General features: G+C 44.3%; 1 protein-coding gene across 1 annotated transcript in view; it reads left to right on the top strand.

Moving 5' to 3' along the window:
* Window positions 1–16,769, top strand: part of LOC311107298 (storkhead-box protein 2-like) — a gene marked incomplete at both ends in the record, with an annotated part of 141,129 nt that extends 124,360 nt beyond the window's left edge. The window contains 2 exons of the mRNA XM_084149781.1: window positions 10,496–12,857; window positions 16,565–16,769. Of these exons, the coding sequence (XP_084005907.1) occupies window positions 10,496–12,857; window positions 16,565–16,769 (2,567 nt within the window). The remainder of the gene's footprint in view (window positions 1–10,495; window positions 12,858–16,564) is intronic.
* Window positions 16,770–22,380: the final 5,611 nt, after the last annotated feature.

Here is a 22,380-nt window from a genome sequence, read left to right as displayed (position 1 = left end):
AGCCACCAATTGTGCAAGTTCTCCCACTTAAAAAGATGAGAGAGGCCTGTAATTTTCATCATAGGTACACGTCAACTATGACAGACAAAATGAGAAAGAAAAATCCAGAAAATCACATTATAGGATTTTTTATGAATTTATTTGCAAATTATGGTGGAAAATAAGTATTTGGTCAATAACAAAAGTTTCTCAATACTTTGTTATATACCCTTTGTTGGCAATGACACAGGTCAAACGTTTTCTGTAAGTCTTCACAAGGTTTTCACACACTGTTGCTGGTATTTTGGCCCATTCCTCCATGCAGATCTCCTCTAGAGCAGTGATGTTTTGGGGCTGTCGCTGGGCAACACGGACTTTCAACTCCCTCCAAAGATTTTCTATGGGGTTGAGATCTGGAGACTGGCTAGGCCACTCCAGGACCTTGAAATGCTTCTTACGAAGCCACTCCTTCATTGCCCGGGTGGTGTGTTTGGGATCATTGTCATGCTGAAAGACCCAGCCACGTTTCATCTTCAATGCCCTTGCTGATGGAAGGAGGTTTTCACTCAAAATCTCACGATACATGGCCCCATTCATTCTTTCCTTTACCACGGATCAGTCGTCCTGGTCCCTTTGCAGAAAAACAGCCCCAAAGCATGATGTTTTCACCCCCATGCTTCACAGTAGGTATGGTGTTCTTTGGATGCAACTCAGCATTCTTTGTCCTCCAAACACGACGAGTTGAGTTTTTACCAAAAAGTTATATTTTGGTTTCATCTGACCATATGACATTCTCCCAATCCTCTTCTGGATCATCCAAATGTACTCTAGCAAACTTCAGACGGGCCTGGACATGTACTGGCTTAAGCAGGGGGACACGTCTGGCACTGCAGGATTTGAGTCCCTGGCGGCGTAGTGTGTTACTGATGGTAGGCTTTGTTACTTTGGTCCCAGCTCTCTGCAGGTCATTCACTAGGTCCCCCCGTGTGGTTCTGGGATTTTTGCTCACCGTTTTTGTGATTATTTTGACCCCACGGGATGAGATCTTGCGTGGAGCCCCAGATCGAGGGAGATTATCAGTGGTCTTGTATGTCTTCCATTTCCTAATAATTGCTCCCACAGTTGATTTCTTCAAACCAAGCTGCTTACCTATTGCAGATTCAGTCTTCCCAGCCTGGTGCAGGTCTACAATTTTCTTTCTGGTGTCCTTTGACAGCTCTTTGGTCTTGGCCATAGTGGAGTTTGGAGTGTGACTGTTTGAGGTTGTGGACAGGTGTCTTTTATACTGATAACAAGTTCAAACAGGTGCCATTAATAAAGGTAACGAGTGGAGGACAGAGGAGCCTCTTAAAGAAGAAGTTACAGGTCTGTGAGAGCCAGAAATCTTGCTTGTTTGTAGGTGACCAAATACTTATTTTCCACCATAATTTGCAAATAAATTCATAAAAAATCCTACAATGTGATTTTCTGGATTTTTTTTCCTCAATTTTTCTGTCATAGTTGACGTGTACCTATGATGAAAATTACAGGCCTCTCTCATCTTTTTAAGTGGGAGAACTTGCATAATTGGTTGCTGACTAAATACTTTTTTCCCCCACTGTATCTACAGAAATAAGACAGATCTTGCTTCTGTTGCTAGTTTGAATGTTTGTTTAATAAGCCTACCGATTCCGTGAGCACCAAGCCTCACGCAACCGCAAAATGTCGGATAAAGCAATTTTACAAATTCGTCTGTTTTTAATCTTTGCTATGCTGTAATAAAGGCTTAAAAAAAATGTTTTTGTTAGAACAGACTGTGTGGTATTACTTATGTAGATGCGATATTTCTGTTTTTATTGAAGGTATTGAAAATCATACCTTCGTCGTTATTTCGAAATACCCCGTTATGTGGTATAAACGATATATAGCCCAAGCCGTATGTGTGCGTAAAATTGTGTATGTATTATGTAGACACCTGATCTGAGCCATAAGGGAGACTAGGCATCTACCACCCCACTATCAGATTATAACCTAGCAAATTACATAGGTTGTCACTCAACTGCCCTTTCCCACCTGGACAAAAGGAACACCTATGTGAGAATGCTGTTTGTTGACTACAGCTCAGCTTTCAACACCATAGTGCCCTCAAAGCTCATCACTAAGCTAAGGACCCTGGGACTAAACACCTCCCTCTGCAACTGGATCCTGGACTTCCTGACGGGCCGCCTCCAGGTGGTAAGGGTAGGTAACAACACATCTTCCATGCTGATCCTCAACACGGGGCCCCTCAGGGGTACATGCTCAGTCCCCTTCTGTAGTCCCTGTTCACCCATGACTGCATGGCCAGGCACGACTCCAACACCATCATTAAGTTTGCCGATGACACAACAGTGGTAGGCCTGATCACCGACAACGATGAGACAGCCTATAGGGAGGAGGTCAGAGTCCTGGCCATGTGGTGCAAGAATAACAACCTCTCCCTCAACGTGATCAAGACAAAGGAGATGATTGTGGACTACAGGAAAAGGAGGACCGAGCACGCCCCCATTCTCATCGACGGGGCTGTAGTGGAGCAGATTGAGCGCTTCAAGTTCCTTGGTGTCCACATCACCAACAAACTATCATGGTCCAAACACAGCAAGACAGTCGTGAAGAGGGCACGACAAAGCCTATTCCCCCTCAGGAGACTGAAACGATTTGGCATGGGTCTTCAGATGCTCAAAAAGCTCTACAGCTGCACCATCGAGATCATCCTGACTGGATGCATCACTGCCTGATATGGCAACTGCTCGGCCTCCGACCGCAAGGCTCTACAGAGGGTAGTGCTTATGGCCCAGTACATCACTGGGGCCAAGCTTCCTGCCATCCAGGACCTCTATACCAGGCGGTGTCAGAGGAAGGCCCTAGAAATTGTCAAAGACTCCAGCCACCCTAGTCATAGACTGTTCTCTCTGCTACTGCACGGCAAGCGGTGCCGGAGCTCCAAAAGGCTTCTTAACAGCTTCTACCCCCAAGCCATAAGACTCCTGAACAGCTAATCAAATGTCTACCCATACTATTTGCATTGCCCTCCCCCTGTTTTACGCTGCTGCTACTCTGTTTATTATCTATGCATAGGCACTTTAACTCTACATTTACATTTTAGTCATTTAGCAGACGCTCTTATCCAGAGCGACTTACAGGAGCAATTAGGGTTAAGTGCCTTGCTCAAGGGCACGTCGACATATTTTTCACCTAGTTGGCTCTGGGATTAGAACCAGCAACCTTTCGGTTACTGGCATAACGCTCTTAACCACTAAGCTACCTGCCGCTACCTATATGTACAGCACCAGTCAAAGGTTTGGACACACCTACTCATTCCGGGGTTGTTCTTTATTTTTACTATTTTCTACGTTGTAGAATAATAGTGAAGACATAAAAACGATGAAATTCCACATGGAATCATGTAGTAACCAAAAAAGTGTTAAACAAATCAAAATATATTTGAGATTCTTCAATGTAGCCACCCTTTGCCTTGATGACAGCTTTCCACACTCTTGGCATTCTCTCAACCAGCTTCATGAGGTAGTCACCTGGAATGCATTTCAATTAACAGGTGTGCCTTGTTAAAAGTTCATTTGTGGAATTTATTACCTTCTTAATGCGTTTGAGCCAATCAGTTGTGTTGTGACAAGGTAGGGGTGGTATACAGAAGATTACCCTATTTGGCAAAATACCAAGTCCATATTATGGCAAGAACAGCTCAAATAATCAAAGAGAAATGACAATCCTTCATTACTTTAAGACATGAAGGTCAGTCAATCTGGAAAATGTCAAGAACTTTGAACGTTTCTTCAAGTGCAATTGCAAAAACCATCAAGCACTATGATGAAACTGGCTCTCATGAGGACCGCCACAGGTAAGGAAGACCCAGAGTTACCTCTGCTGCAGAGGATAAGTTCATTAGAGATACCAGCCTCAGAAATTGCAGCCCGAATAAATGCTTCAGAGTTCAAGTAACGGACACATCTCAACATCAACTGTTCAGAGGAGACTGTGTGAATCAGGCCTTCATGGTCGAATTGCTGCAAATAAACCACTACTAAAGTTGACCAATAAGAAGAAGAGACTTGCTTGGGCCAAGAAACACGAGCAATGGACATTAGACCAGTCCAAATTTGAGATTTTTGGTTCCAACCGCCGTGTCTTTGTGAGACGCAGAGTAGGTGAACGGATGATCTCTGCATATGTGGTTCCCACCGTGATGGGAATGAATGAGTAGGTGTCCAAACTTTTGACTAGTACTGTACATATTACCTCAATTACCTCGACTAACCTGTGCCCCCGCACATTGACACTGTTCCGGTACCGGTATATCGCCTTGCTACTGTTATTTTACTGCTGCTCTTTAAAAGTTATTTGTGATATCTTTTTGATTTTTTTTACTTTATCTATTTTTTACTTAACACTTATTTTTCTTAACTGCATTGTTGGTTAAGGGCTTGTAAGTAAGCATTTCATTCGGCGCATGTGACAAATACAATTTGATTTGATCTCCGCATGTGTGGTTCCCACCGTGATCCACGGAGGAGGAGATGTGATGGTGTGGGGGTGCTTTGCTGGTGACACTTTCTGTGATTTATTTTGAATTCAAGGCACACTTAACCAGCATGGCTACCACAGCATTCTGCAGCGATACGCCATCCCATCTGGTTTGCGCTTAGTGGGACTATCATTTGGTTTTCAACGGGACAATGACCCAACACACCTCCAGGCTGTATAAGGGCGATTTGACCAAGAAGGAGAGTGATGGAGTGCTGCATCAGATGACCTGGCCTCCACAATCACCCGACCTCAACCCAATTGATATGGTTTGGGATGAGTTGGACTGCAGAGTGAAGGAAAAGCAGCCAACAAGTGCTCAGCATATGTGGGAACTCCTTCAAGAGAAAGAGAGAACCAAGAGTGTGCAATGCTGTCATCCAGGCAAAAGGTGGCTACTCTGAAGAATCTAAAATCTAAAATCTATTTTGATTTGTTTAACACTTTTTTGGGTTACTACATGATTCCATGTGTTATTTCATAGTTTTTGTGTCTTCACTATTATTCTACAATGTAGAACATAGTAAAGATAAAGAAAAACCCTTGAATGAGTAGGTGTGTCCAAACTTTGGACTGGTACTGTATATATAGAAAATCATCTAAAATATATAAATCAAGTTTAAGAGGGACCCCTGTAGGTATAAAAACAAATATTTACAAAATGAAACATTGAATTTAGCCTGACTGCTATTCGCCCATAGAAACACATTTAATAGCATTCGTACATGACAAAACAGATAGTCAAAAAATTAATAAAATGATATGTTTTGAAGTGTCTCCTATATCTGGGAGATATAAGAAAGCTCTGGAAATAGTTTTTTTTACCCATATTTAACCCCTTCCATATACACTCAGTGGCCAGTTTATTAGGTACACCACCCTGTTCACAAATGGTTCACTACTACAGACAGTGAGTCACGTGGCCGTGGCTTGCTATATAAAACAGGCAGACAGGCGTCGAGACCTTCATTTACTGTTCGATTGAACGTTAGAATGGGCAACACAAGTGACCTAAGCGACTTTGAGGGTGGTATGACTCTCTGTGGTCACTAAAGATCCCATGGCACTTATCATAAGAATAGGGGTGTTCACCCCGGTGTCCTGGCTAAATTCCCAATCTGGCCCTCATACCAACATGGCCACCTAATCATCCCCAGCTTCCACTTGGCTCATTCATCCCCTTTCCTCTCCCCTGTAACTATTCCCCAGGTCATTGCTGTAAATGAGAATGTGTTCTAAGTCTACTTAAATATATATATTTTTAAATGCGCGCCAGTTCCATTATCTCAGAAACTGCCGGCCTTCACGCACAACAGTGTCTAGGGTTTACCGAGAATGGTGCGACAAATAAAAAAACAACCAGTCAGCGGCAGTCCTGTGGGCGAAAACAGCTTGTTGAAGGAGAATTGCAATTATCATGCAAGCTAACAGTCGGGCCACAAACAGGCAAATAATGGCGCAGTAAAACAGTGATGTGCAGAACGGCATCTTGGAACGCACACCTTGTCGGTCCTTGCCACTGATAGACTATTGCAGCAGACGACCACACCGGGTTCCACTCCTATCAGATCAAAACAGGAAGAAGCGGCTCCAGTGGGCAAGTGATCACCAACACTGGACAATTGATGAGTGGAAAAACATCCCCTGGTCCGACGAATCCCGGTTCCTGTTGTGTTATGTTGATGGCAGAGTCAGGGTTTGGATTAAGCAGCGTCCATGGCCCCATCCTGCCTGTAATCAACTGTACAGGCTGGTGGTGTAATGGTGTGGGGAATGTTTTCCTGGCACACGTTAGGTCCCTTGATACCAATTGAGCAACGTTTCCATGCCCAGAGGAATTCAGGCTGTTATGGAAGCAAAGGGGGGTCCGACCCGGTACTAGATGGGTGTACCTAATAAATTGGCCACTGAGTCTATACGTCCGTATTTTTTTAACTATTACCGGGTTACCTTCAGACGAGGCTTGTGGGCGTTGTATAGCAGAACAACCAACATGTACGTGTTCGTGAGAGACAGAAGTTGGCACATCAGCGGTACCAACTTGACTTCTGGTCAAAAGTTGGACACTAAATAGGGAATAGGTTACCATTTGGGATGCACGTTCAGTCTGCTCCATATGATGTTACGGAAAGGTCAGCTTTTCTGGGACAATAGGAGAGTGGGGAAGGTTGTTACAGATGGGCATTACTTGGGATAGGACTGTGTCTATTCACTGCCTGGCCAACCAGTTCCCTCTCTTTCTCTCTGTGTATAACTACAAAATAAAGCATTTGACACATGCTGAGGTAATCTAATTGCACAAGGCTGCAGATATGAATTGCAGACAGTGGATGTGTAGCACTGAAGCTTAGGCTACCCTTTAAGTGGGATGCTCCCCTAGTCTCCTTATATGCTCTTTATATCCACATACAGTGGGGGAAAAAAAGTATTTAGTCAGCCACCAATTGTGCAAGTTCTCCCACTTAAAAAGATGAGAGAGGCCTGCAATTTTCATCATAGGTACACGTCAACTATGACAGACAAATTGAGGAAAAAAAATCCAGAAAATCACATTGTAGGATTTTTAATGAATTTATTTGCAAATTATGGTGGAAAATAAGTATTTGGTCACCTACAAACAAGCAAGATTTCTGGCTCTCACAGACCTGTAACTTCTTCTTTAAGAGGCTCCTCTGTCCTCCACTCGTTACCTGTATTAATGGCACCTGTTTGAACTTGTTATCAGTATAAAAGACACCTGTCCACAACCTCAAACAGTCACACTCCAAACTCCACTATGGCCAAGACCAAAGAGCTGTCAAAGGACACCAGAAACAAAATTGTAGACCTGCACCAGGCTGGGAAGACTGAATCTGCAATAGGTAAGCAGCTTCGTTTGAAGAAATCAACTGTGGGAGCAATTATTAGGAAATGGAAGACATACAAGACCACTGATAATCTCCCTCGATCTGGGGCTCCACGCAAGATCTCACCCCGTGGGGTCAAAATGATCACAAGAACGGTGAGCAGAAATCCCAGAACCACACGGGGGGACCTAGTGAATGACCTGCAGAGAGCTGGGACCAAAGTAACAAAGCCTACCATCAGTAACACACTGCTCCGCCAGGGACTCAAATCCTGCAGTGCCAGACGTGTCCCCCTGCTTAAGCCAGTACATGTCCAGATGAAACGTGGCTGGGTCTTTCAGCATGACAATGATCCCAAACACACCGCCCGGGCAACAAAGGAGTGGCTTCGTAAGAAGCATTTCAAGGTCCTGGAGTGGCCTAGCCAGTCTCCATATCTCAACCCCATAGAAAATCTTTGGAGGGAGTTGAAAGTCCGTGTTGCCCAGCGACAGCCCCAAAACATCACTGCTCTAGAGGAGATCTGCATGGAGGAATGGGCCAAAATACCAGCAACAGTGTGTGAAAACCTTGTGAAGACTTACAGAAAACGTTTGACCTGTGTCATTGCCAACAAAGGGTATATAACAAAGTATTGAGAAACTTTTGTTATTGACCAAATACTTATTTTCCACCATAATTTGCAAATAAATTCATTAAAAATCCTACAATGTGATTTTCTGGATTTTCTTTTCTCAATTTGTCTGTCATAGTTGACGTGTACCTATGATGAAAATTACAGGCCTCTCTCATCTTTTTAAGTGGGAGAACTTGCACAATTGGTGGCTGACTAAATACTTTTTTCCCCCACTGTATACTGATAGACCTAAACATGATCCACGCTGGCTTTACACTGGAACAACAAACAGGTCATGGCGGCATTTTGTGTACACTCTTAGGAAAATAGTTATCTATCTAGAACCTAAAAGGGTTCTTCGGCTGTCCCCATAGGATAACCATTTGAATAACCCTTTTTGGTTCCAGGTACAACCCTTTTGTGTTCCATAGTCTGTTTATTATAGAAATTACATTCTGCAACGTTCAGAATATTGAGCCCCGTGTTGAATAAGCCCCTAGCCCCATCTGCCTTCTCCCTGACCATCCAATCAGGCCCCCTCCCCAATCCCCCCTCAGACACAGCCCCTCTCTCTCCACTCTGGAAGTTCAGAGCCAGCGCTGGAAGGATTAGGATGAGGAGGAGCTGATCCAGTTAGCTGTTAACTCAGTCTCTCTCTCTCTCTTTCTGTCCTCTCTCTCTTTCTGTCCTCTCTCTGTCCTCTCTCTCTTTCTGTCCTCTTTCTTTCTCGCTGTTTCAACATCAAAGCCCCTCAGTTATGTGTCACCCCCCTTTACCTCACCATACCAATCAAATCATCTCCATCATATGGCCCCTTCCCTCCAACCCGGCTAATGAATAAGTTTGGACCGTCAGCTCAGGTGTGTGTGTGTTTGTGTGTGTGTGTGTGTGTAACTCTGTGCTGTAATCCTGGATACAGAGGTATAAAGAGGAGTTGAACTGGATGATAGTTTATGTAGGTGAGCGTAAGTCCTGCTTCATAATGGCAAATGGGCTGGGTCCCAAACTGCACCTTATTCTATTTATAATGCACCACTTTTAAATAGGGAATAGGTTGCCATTTGGGATGCATTTCCTAGACTACTACCCCTCTGTAGACACTTGAGTCACAAGAAGGAACAAGAGGAAGTTGCGTCACTTTGGTCGGGCAACTAAACCCATATGATGTAATGGCAGGCAACCCCAACTAGTCAAGGCTTATCTATCGTACAGACGTATGTGCAGGCGGGTAACTGCCTGCCTGCCAGTTTACCAATAGATCTTAATTAATGCGTTTGTGTGTTGACTATTTTTGTCTGGAATAAGAGGGACGACCAGTCAACCACTATTGCCAAATGCGTACACACTACCATAACCTGTCAACTCAATTTACACTACGTTTGCCTTTACATTTACATTTTAGTCATTTAGTAGACGCTCTTATCCAGAGCGACTTACAGTTAGTGAGTGCATACATTTTTAGTCCCATTACTCATTTCCTAAGCTGAATCTAGTATGTATTATCCTATTTTAGACTGTTAACATTCCTTTCAGTCAGCAGGGGGCATATTTAGTCAGTTCATTTTAGGGATTTTAAATAATCCCTCTCTATTGCTCCACGACAGTAGACCTGTATTGTACCTGTATTGTAGACACAATAGCTGCCTCTCCCTATCACATGCCAAGCATTGTAGTGAAGCTATTCTGTCCGGTGCGTGTGCGTGTGTCTGTGTGTAGTCGTGGAGGGGCTGGGTGCTGCGTGAGTCTGAGATGGGTGTGACCGCTAGCTTCCTCGCCTGCCTGTATTTTGCTGCAGCCTCAGTCTACATATGTGGCTGGCTGGTGGGATTGCATCACGCTGGACGGGCTGAAAGGGCACCATGATGTAACTGTGAGTAATACTACCTCCAGTGAAGTGAAGCAGTTCAGCGCCGTGCTGTGCTGTGAGTGGCATGGAGGAGTGGATGGGGAGCAGCTACTGCTGCAGCATTGATCGCCCTGTCTCTCTCTGGGTGTGTCTGAAATGGATCCCTATTCCCTATATAGTGCACTACTTTTGACCTATGGGCCCTGGTCAAAAGTAGTGCACTATATAGGGAATAGGGTGTCATTTGGGACGCAATACGTCTCTCCCTGCATCAAGGGCCCCGGCTGACTGGCTCCCCAAAGGGATGATCAGACAGTGAAGACATTTATTCTATACATATAACAATCTGTTCTGTCAGATTACTATCTGATAGATCCAGGTCGACTATGTGGTTGATGTATTGGGCGAATGACAGTTTTCACGATCGATTGGTTATTACAAATAATAGCGCATCCATTGCTGAATAATGAGCATTCAATGCTATTATATGATAATATCACAAATTAAGACGTTATCACGTGATATAGGGTGCGTACCAAATGGCACCCTATTGGAGTGCACTATAAAGGGAATAGCGTGCCATTTGAGACGCATCCAGAATGTTATGTTTGACATATATGACATGTTCCTCTCCGTGTCGTTGTCTAGGTGTGCCCACGCCAACGGCGGAGATCCTCCACCACACACTGAGCATGCTGGTCCGGGAGAGGAAGATTTCCCATACGCCGGAGGGCTACTTCATCGTCACGCCCCAGACCTACTTCATCACGCCCTCTCTCATCAGGACCAGCTCCAAGTGGTACCACCTGGACGAGAGGATACCGGAACGCCAGCAGCAGCAGCAACAACAACAACAACAACAGCAGCCGTGTACCTCCCCCCTCTCTGGAACCATCACCCCCTCTACCTCTGGCTGTGTCAGGGACAGGTCCTATCCTAAGAACCATGGAGACTCTTATAATAGTTACCGTGATGACCCCCCCAGCCACCACACCACCCTCACCAGGAAGTCCACCAAGGAGCACCGAGAGGCCTACTCGCCCCACTCGCCCCACTCGCCCCACTCGCCTCACTCACCCCACTCCCCTCACACCCCCACACAGCCCCAGCACACCACGGAGAAGACCCGGAGCACCCTCAGCTTCCCCTTCAAGTCGGACACACTGACCAAGCACCGCGAGGGTGGCAGCAGCGGGGAGAAGCAGTCCAAGAAGTTTGGCCTTAAGCTGTTCAGGCTGAGCTTCAAGAAGGACAAGACCAAGCAACTGACCACCTTCTCGGCCCAGTTCCCCCCGGAAGAGTGGCCTCTGCGGGACGAGGAGACGCCCACGGCCGTGCCACGCGATGTGGAGATGGAGATCATCAGACGGATCAACCCGGACCTGACGGTGGAGAACGTGGCGAGGCACACAGCCGTGATGAAGAGGTTGGAGGAGGAGAGGGCCCAGAGGAGCAAGGCCAGCTCGTCTGCCCAACACAGCGCACGCAGCAGGAGGAGCCGCGGACACCGCAAGCCCCAGGGTAAGCCCTCACGCTCCCACAGTAAGACCCGCGCCTCCCGGGGAGACCCCTCTGAGGGATCCAACATGGACCTGGCGGCTGAGAGGGACTACTGGGCCTACAGCTCCTCCCTGGCGCACTCGCCGCGGGACGCCGCCGCCTCCAGGGAATGCAGCCGTGCCCGCCACCTGGCCCACAGCAACCCCAACATCATGGATTCCCACCTGCCCGTCACCCCGGAGTGGGACGTGTCGGGAGAGCTGGCCAAGAGAAGGACGGAGATGCCCTTCCCCGAGCCTTCGCACGGGCCGTCCCACTCCAAGGTGCACCGCAGCCACAGCCACACACAGGAGAGGAAGTCACGCAACGAGCGCTCAGACAACAAGGCCAAAGAGAGGTCCCGCTCCATGGATAACTCCAAAGGGCCCCTGGGGGTCGGGCTGATTGGGCCCCCGGACTACTTTGAGCGCAGCCCTGATGAGAGGGACAGAGAGAGGAGCCGCTACTACACAGACGACGGGACCTTGAGGGCCTCAACCCAGGCCTCCCACTACTCCCACTCGCGGGCCATGCCCCCTGCTGCTAAGTTAACCTCTGATGTGTGTGGGCCCGACGGCGGGATGACACTTGAAAAGAACAAAAGTAGAGACATTTTACCTGCCTACGACAGCTTGAAGGCTTACTCTCCCAAACCCATGGCTGAGGACTATTTCCAGTGCAATGCATCCAACGAAGTGGTTTTCACTGCTCCCAGCCCCTTAGGAAAACACAATCACGATAGCTTACTTAAGGTGAAGGTGGGCTGTATGTCCGACAGACAGACCCCTCAACCCCCAGAGTACAAAGAGGAAACTACAAAGGGACATAACGGCGTTAGTTTACCCATGCCCTGCCAGATGCCTGAGCCTTTGCCAAATGGACGTTCGGTACAGCACCACAACACCAACTCCGGTAGCATGGACAAGAGGAAGGAGATCTTCAGCAAAGACACTCTGTTTAAACCGCCGCCCAACGCGCTGACAGGAGCCTATGGGGACGGCAGCTACTCCAGGTCAAGCACGCTGAGGAAGACCCAGGTCATGTTGTCAGCCGAGGTGCTGGACAGCCAGGAGCACTTTGAGCAGCCTGGCCCCCTGCTAGCTGTGCCCCGGCCCCCCTCCTCTGGACCCTCGGGGATGGAGCAGGCTGGCTCGTGCCAGGCCGGGGAGGCCGCCTTCGACTACTACAATGTGTCTGACGACGAGCTGGAGGACGCTGCCTCGGCCAAGCGGGCAGAGCAGAAGCAGAAGGCCCCAGAGGGTTGTGGTGGGGGAGGAGGGGGCACCATGCAGTGGCTGCTGGAGAGGGAGAAGGAGAGGGACCTCCAGCGCAGGTTTGAAAGGAACCTGACCTTCCCCAACCCCAAGGAGAGCGACCACAACAACCAGAGCCAGCAGTCGGCCCACTCGGCCAGGCTGGACAGCATGGACAGCAACAGTGTTACAGTGGACAGTGGATTTAACTCTCCACGGTAAGCCTTGGTCGGGTAAAAACAACACACTCACTCACATAGACACACACAGCGTCTCTGTTTGTGTCGGCGGTGGTAATGAGAGGGGATGGCTTCTTATTCTGTGAATAGACTAATGGTGGGATTATTGTTCTCACATGAGAACCAAATGGACCGGTACTATTATAAAATATGGTGCTATTGATTCTAGTGAATCTGAGGTACAACCTATCATGGGTTATAGCCCTGTAGAAGAGACAGAATAGGAGGTTCCAATGTTTCCTAATTTCATAATTGCCTCATTCATGTGAGCCTATGCTTGTCTGTTTACAAAACCTCATTTTTGCTCTGAATGGATTTGGTTTGCTTTCTTTGTTACTTTTTGTTTCTTTCTGATGTCTCTGCTTCACTCAATGATTCACGTTCATTTGAACTCAGATATTTTTCTTAGTCTCTTGAATCACTTGAGCGTAAGCAGACATCTGTGTTTTTTTGGAGTTTTTAGCTCATGATACATGGTGTCTGTTACTGAAATATGTCCATTAAGACAACCATTCACATGGCTTTACCATCAACCGACAAAATATTACCTTTTTTGGTCCCAAAAGCAACATGGAGGATTTTGATATTTATCAGTGCTAAAAGAGGGAGAAAGGGGGAGTAGGCCTGTCTCTGTCATAGTGTGTATGGAGTTCATCTGTCAGGTCAGAACCGTAACAGCTAATATATCGCGAAGAACTAAGCACAGTTTTTTTAAATGTACTTTCAAATTGTGTGTAGAATTGTATTCCAGTTGTTTTAAAAGACTGCCTATTAAACTTTGGTTTTACATTACACAGATAGCAACCCCCAAAATATTTTGTGCATTACAACACTGTGCCTGATTTTACCAAATCCTTTTCGCCCGGGCCCCTCTGGCATAGTGGGAGTGTGTGACACTTCATTAGGGTCACGTGTCTTCCTGTGTCTAACCCCGACCACATGTTCCAGCCTCTAAACAAGATGGATGCCCGCGCTAGTGCCGGTCGTCTTTGATTGGTTTGCAGTTCAGGACCTCTGGGACGATCGACTCATTTGTTTTCTGGCTGAGTGCCCCCCCTTCCCTCAGCCCCTTCCACGTTTCCAGACACAGCCTCCTGCTCTCCCCCGTGGCCAGTAATCGAAAATAATGTATCTCTATTCAGCAGACGTGACTGTCGCTAACTAATGCTCCTCAGCAGACTGACCTGCCTCCTCAGCTGACTTATTCAAACAAGATGGGCGACCTTTTATGGCAGTGATTGTAGAACTGGAGTTGGAGTTGGAGTGGTGGTCCTTTCTTGTAGGGTATTTTGCCTATTTCACAGCCTCTCATGACCATGTCATTTTCCTTTCCTGTGACAAAAATGTCAATAACAAAAGTTTCTCAATACTTTGTTATATACCCTTTGTTGGCAATGACACAGGTCAAACGTTTTCTGTAAGTCTTCACAAGGTTTTCACACACTGTTGCTGGTATTTTGGCCCATTCCTCCATGCAGATCTTCTTTAGAGCAGTGATGTTTTGGGGCTGTCGCTGGGCAACACGGAATTTCAACTCCCTCCAAATATTTTCTATGGGGTTGAGATCTGGAGACTGGCTAGGCCACTCCAGGACCTTGAAATGCTTCTTACGAAGCCACTCCTTCGTTGCCGGGCGGTGTGTTTGGGATCATTGTCATTCTGAAAGACCCAGCCACGTTTCATCTTCAATGCCCTTGCTGATGGAAGGAGGTTTTCACTCAAAATCTCACGATACATGGCCCCATTCATTCTTTCCTTTACCACGGATCAGTCGTCCTGGTCCCTTTGCAGAAAAACGGCCCCAAAGCATGATGTTTTCACCCCCATGCTTCACAGTAGGTATGGTGTTCTTTGGATGCAACTCAGCATTCTTTGTCCTCCAAACACGACGAGTTGAGTTTTTACCAAAAAGTTATATTTTGGTTTCATCTGACCATATGACATTCTCCCAATCCTCTTCTGGATCATCCAAATGCACTCTAGCAAACTTCAGACGGGCCTGGACATGTACTGGCTTAAGCAGGGGGACACGTCTGGCACTGCAGGATTTGAGTCCCTGGCGGCGTAGTGTGTTACTGATGGTAGGCTTTGTTACTTTGGTCCCAGCTCTCTGCAGGTCATTCACTAGGTCCCCCCGTGTGGATCTGGGATTTATGCTCACCGTTCTTGTGATCATTTTGACCCCATGGGGTGAGATCTTGCGTGGAGCCCCAGATCGAGGGAGATTATCAGTGGTCTTGTATGTCTTCCATTTCCTAATAATTGCTCCCACAGTTGATTTCTTCAAACCAAGCTGCTTACCTATTGCAGATTCAGTCTTCCCAGCCTGGTGCAGGTCTACAATTTTGTTTCTGGTGTCCTTTGACAGCTCTTTGGTCTTGGCCATAGTGGAGTTTGGAGTGTGACTGTTTGAGGTTGTGGACAGGTGTCTTTTATACTGATAACAAGTTCAAACAGGTGCCATTAATACAGGTAACGAGTGGAGGACAGAGGAGCCTCTTAAAGAAGAAGTTACAGGTCTGTGAGAGCCAGAAATCTTGCTTGTTTGTAGGTGACCAAATACTTATTTTCCACCATCATTTGCAAATAAATTCATATAAAATCCTACAATGTGATTTTCTGGATTTTTCTTTCTCAATTTGTCTGTCATAGTTGACGTGTACCTATGATGAAAATTACAGGCCTCTCTCATCTTTTTAAGTGGGAGAACTTGCACAATTGGTGGCTGACTAAATACTTTTTTCCCCCACTGTATGAGCCATCAGGGCAGATTTCACTCATCTCCTCTGTGACTGCTGTTGTAAAGGGCATCTGTCCACAGATGTGTACTTGGTCATTTGGCCCCCTCCCTTCCCCCAGGCAGCTCAGCTCAGCTCCACCCCTCTCTTCCATAGCCCTGGCCTGCAGATGGAGGCAGTGACCAGAAGCACATCCACCTTTCATGGGTCACCTGGTCTAGCTGGAAGTGAAAAGATAGAAACAAATAAAAGTTTATTGGTCATGTACACAGTTTAACAGATGTTACAGCGGGTGCAGCGAAATGCTTATGTTAGTTACTCCTAACAATGCAGTAAAATATCAAACAAGTACACAAATATAACAAGAAACTGGCGTGATCAGACTTTTTGACATGCTGTTACTCTGTAAACCACTAATGACACCATTCCAAAGAAGTGTCTTGTCATACAGATATTAGGCTAATACCTTACATATTATCAGTCATATAATGTTTAAAACAATCCCATTGTAGAGAATATCAGAGAAACCATGAATGAGGACCACACTTGTCTATATCTGCCAGAGACTTACTCACAAATGACCCTTCTCTCATTCTCTCTTCTCGCTTTACCCATCTTTTCTTCTCATCTTTTGTTACTTCCTCTCTGGGCATTAGTTACAGCAGTTAGTGGTTAATATGGAGAGGATATCAAGTTTTGTTTTACTAGAAGGGAACGACCTAACCTCAATAAGTGCTGCCAATAGCTGGAAAATATTATAGACAATGTGTCAACAATCAATCCGATACTTTCTGCTCTCACACAATTCCACACAAACAAGGGAAGCCCAGGCAGCGTAACATTTTTCTGTATCCTCTGTGTGTGGACCTCTCTCCCTCTTTCTCTTCATTCTCTTCACCATTATTTTTTTCTCTCCCTTCCTCTCGTCTTCTTTCTTCCTTGGGTCAGCACACGAGAGAGCCTGGCCTCAAACACCTCCAGCATTGTGGAGAGCAACAGACGTCAGAATCTGGCTCTGAGTCCCGGACACCTGGGAATCGCCACGGGCAATGGTCCACCTTTCACCTTCCGGACCATTCCAGAGCCGCCCACCGCCCAACCCGAGAAACTGCAGAAACCCTCAAACTGTTTGACCTCCATAACGAGTGTGTGACAGTGGCCGGAGTGGGAGGTAAAAAAAAAAAGAGGGAAGTGTTGGGTTTGGATGTATACCCTACACCTCCACCTGTAACTGGGACGGTTACAGCATACAGACTGACAGGAACTTCACAACATACACCAGCCAGCTCAAGGACTGGTACTACATCTGTCATTCAATGGTTTTGGATTAGTTCTCCTCATCTTCTGTTGGGTAATATTTGAATTTGTGATGCTCACTACTACATTGTAACACCACTTATTCTCACAAGAGGATATTTATAAAAATATGTATTAAAGGCAGTGATCTTTTTCAAACCCATTCTAAACCTTGAAAGAAAATCATGTAATTCTACCGGTCCTTTTAGGTTTTTGTTTTTACTGAGCAGTATGTATTTCTTTAATGTGATTGATTTGACTTTGACCTACCAGTTGATATTCTGTTATTTGTTTTGGTGTCAAATTTATAATTGTATAATCTCAGGTCACGTGTAATAATTACACTCTTACAATTTTTTTGGCTGTGTGGCTGTTCAGCTTACTAAACCTACTCTTTAGCCCCCTCTACTGGCTCACATAGAGCTGTGACATAGTGCCATGCAAACAGAGTAGTGATGGGAAGTTCAGCTCTTTTTACTGACTCTGATCTTTTCGACTCGTTCAGTCAAAATAACAAATCTTTCGACTCATTTCATTCATTTGAGTCAGTAATGCCCAGAGCACGCAGGATCCCCTGTCTGCAAACGATGAACTAAAAACTCGAAATAGTCATGATCTTACAAGCCTCTCGTTCACATCGTTCACCGTAAGGGGCTTATTGGAGTTGTCATTTGTGAATGAGACTTGTAAAAGCGTGTTTTAAACTATGTACATTTGTTGATTTCTATGCATACGAATAACAATTTCTTTGGCATAGCCGCGGGAGGTAGTTTGGGGGTGGGCGTTCTGCGATTATTTTCGCCGGGTGGGGGACCTGAGATGTTTTCAGCACCCCTAATTTCCACGGCTATGTTTCATGGTACATTTGAAACGAGGTCTAGTTGTGGGCAGCAACCGGACTACATTGTAAACGACTCTTGGCGGAATGCATTGCTTGACTGCCATTAGGGTGATTAGCACAATATCGTTCGCAAACTGCATCACCCCAGACAATTCGCTCGAGTTTGTTGAGAAGAGGCTGTGTATGTTTTGGTTCTACAAAACTGTCCATCATAGCATTCTATAATCAATCAGTTTTATTCATTCTTGCACCATGCGATCATAATCAGTTCTACACGTATTTTTATTCTCTATGCTGCCTGCAGCATGATCTAGTTTGCCTGCGCGCATATATGACAGACATTTGTTGGTCGGAGCACATCTCGAGAGTCACCAGAGGAGCGCGTATTAATCCTGCTGTAGAATTCATTGCGGCCAGCAGGTCAAACTAAGCACTAAAATGAACGGGTCACTCAGAAAAACGAGTCAGTAAAAAGAGTCGTTCAAAAAAAACGACTCATTCGCAAACTGCACATCACAAATACAGAGCTCTGCTAGACAAGTATGAAAAGACTTTACCTGAACCCTCTGTCAAAAGTCCTACATCATGATAATATAACATATAATAAACCGTTATGACAACTGATTTACCACTATCATAACAGAAACCGTTGTTTAGGCCAGCAAATACGCATACTTGAGTAACGGTTTGTGTCATGACTGTGTCAAGTGAGTTGCCATAGGCAGACATAAGGAGCTGCCATTATGGTTTATAATGTTATCACATTATTATGACATTCTTACATAGGGTGGGTTAGAGGGTACCAGACCTGGGCAAATACTCAAGGTAGTCGAATATAGTTTATATAGAGTTTCAACTAAAAGGCAACTCTTTTCTTTGATATTCAAATACAGGTCAAACAATTTTTTTTAAAATGTATTTGAAAGTGTTTTGAATAACTCTCAGAAAACCAATTAACATTTGAAGGTATTTGAATATATGCAATTTATTTGAAAACAAAAAAACATTTATTTGATGGCTGCCAAATATTTTATGAACCAAAAACTACAACAGTTACTTTGAATTGGTGTAAATATATGACCATAAGCACATGGTTTGGAGGGCTCATAGATATTAATATAACCTATAGCCTAGAATTAAATACATGAAGGACATGAAATCACCTGAACATTAGAGTAGACCACTTTTGCAGCTTCAAAATGACTAACACATATATTTTCATAATGAGTGAGACATGTTATACAGTAATACTTGACATCAAGTTCTTATACAATTAGAATTGTACAATCGCAACAGTTGTTACATAGGACTTTGGAAATTGCTTTATAATTGCATTATATTGGCGTTATTACATACGTGGAATAAGGAACTGTCCCACTTCCTCATGTGTACAGTAGTTACAAAACCTCTCAGCTCATTGCTATGCAATTAAAATGCATTGACCAAAGTATTATGTAACAACATGCTAATCAAATGTTTCTCCAAAAGTAATTTGTTTTGTTACACAGGCACAAAAACAGTTTCATGTTAAGTGTTACCGAGAATACTAACAGTAACAAAATATGGCTATTAAGTGTCGAAAGGAAACAAAATATCCCCAAACTACTTTCTTGAATCAAATACAGCCAAGGTAGTTTGAAAATCATGTTAGTTTGTATTCTGAGTAAACGATTCCTTTAAATATGGTATAGTGAGTGTTTGAAACAAGAACACTTACCCTCAGATGGACAAAGAGGATCAAAGTTGTTTTTTCTAAGCATCCAACCTGCTGTTTGCAAATGGCTTTGAATTACTCTACAGTATTTTCAGGTATCATAAAATGAATTGCAGCTTTCAACCTTTTCAGTGGCATGTTGAAAAGTCATACTGTATCACAGCATCACAACTTATTTGTGTGTATCTCTACAAAATATCATTGGTTAATTGGTTTGACTTGATTATGTACACCTGGGGCAATGGACATTCAGGACATTTACAAAATGTTCAGAAATGTATTGTGTAGATCAAATATGACTGTCAGATAATATTGGAATAGTGCGTGCTCTATTCTTTCCAATTTGTATCTTCAACATGCAGTTCCAGATACAGCCCTGCCATTAGTTTAAGGCAGCCAATCCAATATTTTGTTCAAATAGTTTACAAAAGTAGTCACTTTCTGAGATCTGTAGTCAAATGGTTGTAACTATTTGTTCCCCCAATTTATTTTTGTTTTCCACAAATCATAGTTAAAACTATAGTTATCCCAGGTCTGGAGGGTACAAGTGACATGTTATTCTATGAATGTTAAGAGTGCAGCATGTCCAGTCCATCCAACCTCTATCTGTAGGGTACTATTGGTGTGTCAAGAGTACCCCTGTGTTCCATGGTACTGAACCCAGCCCCGATGCTGCTGTAGTCTTGCTGCATTACTTGATAACAAAATCCAAGTGTTTGAACTGGGCTCTTAGAGCTAACATTTACATATATAGAATCAGGTCGCTCGGCACATTTCGGTACATTGTAAATACAGATTTGGGAAATGCCTCTTTGCCCGACAGGGAGTTTCAAAGCGGTACTACACGGCAGTCATGGCCAATAATGGAAAAAAAACGTAACTTTTATTTTTATTGGGGGGGGGGGAAATCCCACTATTACTGGTGCTATTACCTGTGGTATTTTCCTGTTGAATGCATGTAATGTTCAAATTAACAACAAGGGACTTTTGAATATGGACAACGTCAAAAACCATCTCCTTTATAGAGGCAGATCATGTCTTCTCTCACCACCCCTCTGATTTGTACATTCAGGTTTCATATTTAACCCTATGTTCTCAGATACTCACTTATACAACTACCTCCACAACAGCAAAAAGATAATGAGTAGTGGCTTTCCTCTTACAAATCACTGTCATTATTCTGTATCCTGTGAATGTCAATGTAAAAGCTCTTGAAATGACTCACATACGAAGACCAGGTCAAAGTGCTGGACTGACTCTCCTATTGTCATTCTCACGACAGCAGAGCTCACCTGTATGTGCTACTTGACTATTTAGCCCCACTGTCTCTCGCTCTGCGTTTACTAGTGGTGTTCTTCTCACTCAGTTCTCACTCTCTGACTCTCTCTGTTCCTCACCAGAAATGTAATCACTTCTGTGCAGTTTGAGTAGAGGAGGGTCATTTCTCCTCTGCTCTGTTAAATGTTAAGGATATCGAAGATCAAAGGTGACCTCTTATAGCATAGCTTTTACGTATAGTACATCACCGTCCTCTCGGGACTCTGTTGTGTACCATCACTACCCATGTCTCATACAGTATGATGATGAGCCTATGAAGGGAGTGGTGTCAACCTTGGTACTCTGGTGTTAAAGTTCCAGACAACGCATTGAAAAGGTACATTTTCAAATAATGATTAACATGATCAATCCCATCTGAAATCGAAAGGGACAATTGCAGCCAAGACTGCCTTGTATTATCACGTTTGCACTGAAATAAATGCCTGGTCTTAGTCTCTGGTTGCTGTAAAATCCATCCAAGAAGGATGATCTGTTTATATTGAAAATATGTCATGAAATGCTGACAGTCCATGAAATGTCTTCCCTTCAATAACATTGTTTCTAATTGTGACAGTATGTCATACTGTAAATTATGTTTCTGTCATGCCTAGTAAAATAATTTAAACAATAAGAGGGATTTTTTATTTCTGTAATATCTGAAAGTCTCCTTTTGTGTAGTAATGGTGTTTACTGTTGTTGTAGTGTATGTGATATACCCTTTGGGGATTGTGTTACTTTTTAAGATAATAAAATAACATGTTTGGTTATGTCTTGAATGTCTTTATTTAATGTAAACCCCATGGGCTGTATGTATCAAGTGTCTCAGAGTAGGGCTGCTGATTTAGGATCAGTTTTGCCTTTTAGATCACAATTAACAAGATTATGGACGGGGGACCTGATCCTAGATTAGCACTTCTACTCTGACACTTGATACACACGGCCCCGAAAGAGCTTGTTTGCACCTGTAGATGGCGCTAACGGCATCTGATTACATAGGTTTGGTTTGCTCCTAGCAGAACTCCGCTATGCAAAGCGACTGTCTGTGCTCGCATACTCACTAAAGACCTTTGCTTGGGGAAAAAATAAAAAATAACTAATATTCCTGTTTGTCCCTCTTGAACCACCGTAGCAACAACCTAGCCAGAAACACTTCCTCAAAATAGTCAAAATGAATCTAAGATAAATCAAGAAATCTGTCATAAATTGACGTCTTAGTCGCTCAATTTTACATCTAGCTAAGATGCTTGGTGCAGTATTTCTCAAGTGAAAACATTTGCATGAAAACTAGTCATCTCTCGTTGAATGACAACACTTCATGTTCCCACTCCTACTAGGAGTAGTACTGTTCACCAATCACCGACAAAGGGGCGTAGACTTCGCCTACCGAACTTCGACTTGCCTCAAGAAAAATGTCATGTGCACGAACAGCCCCCCAAAAACTGAAGACAAACTTCACAAAAACTCCACAAAATGAAGTCATAATATACACTACCATTCAAAAGTTTGGGGTCACTTAGAAATTTCGAAAGAAATTTAAAAAATTTGTCCATTAAAATAACATCAAATTGATCAGAAATACAATGTAGACATTGTTAA

The sequence above is a fragment of the Coregonus lavaretus genome (assembly GCF_964263955.1).
Source record: "Coregonus lavaretus genome assembly, chromosome: 32".
In the NCBI taxonomy this organism is placed as follows: domain Eukaryota; kingdom Metazoa; phylum Chordata; class Actinopteri; order Salmoniformes; family Salmonidae; genus Coregonus; species Coregonus lavaretus.
This window is presented reverse-complemented; position numbering and strand designations above follow the sequence as displayed.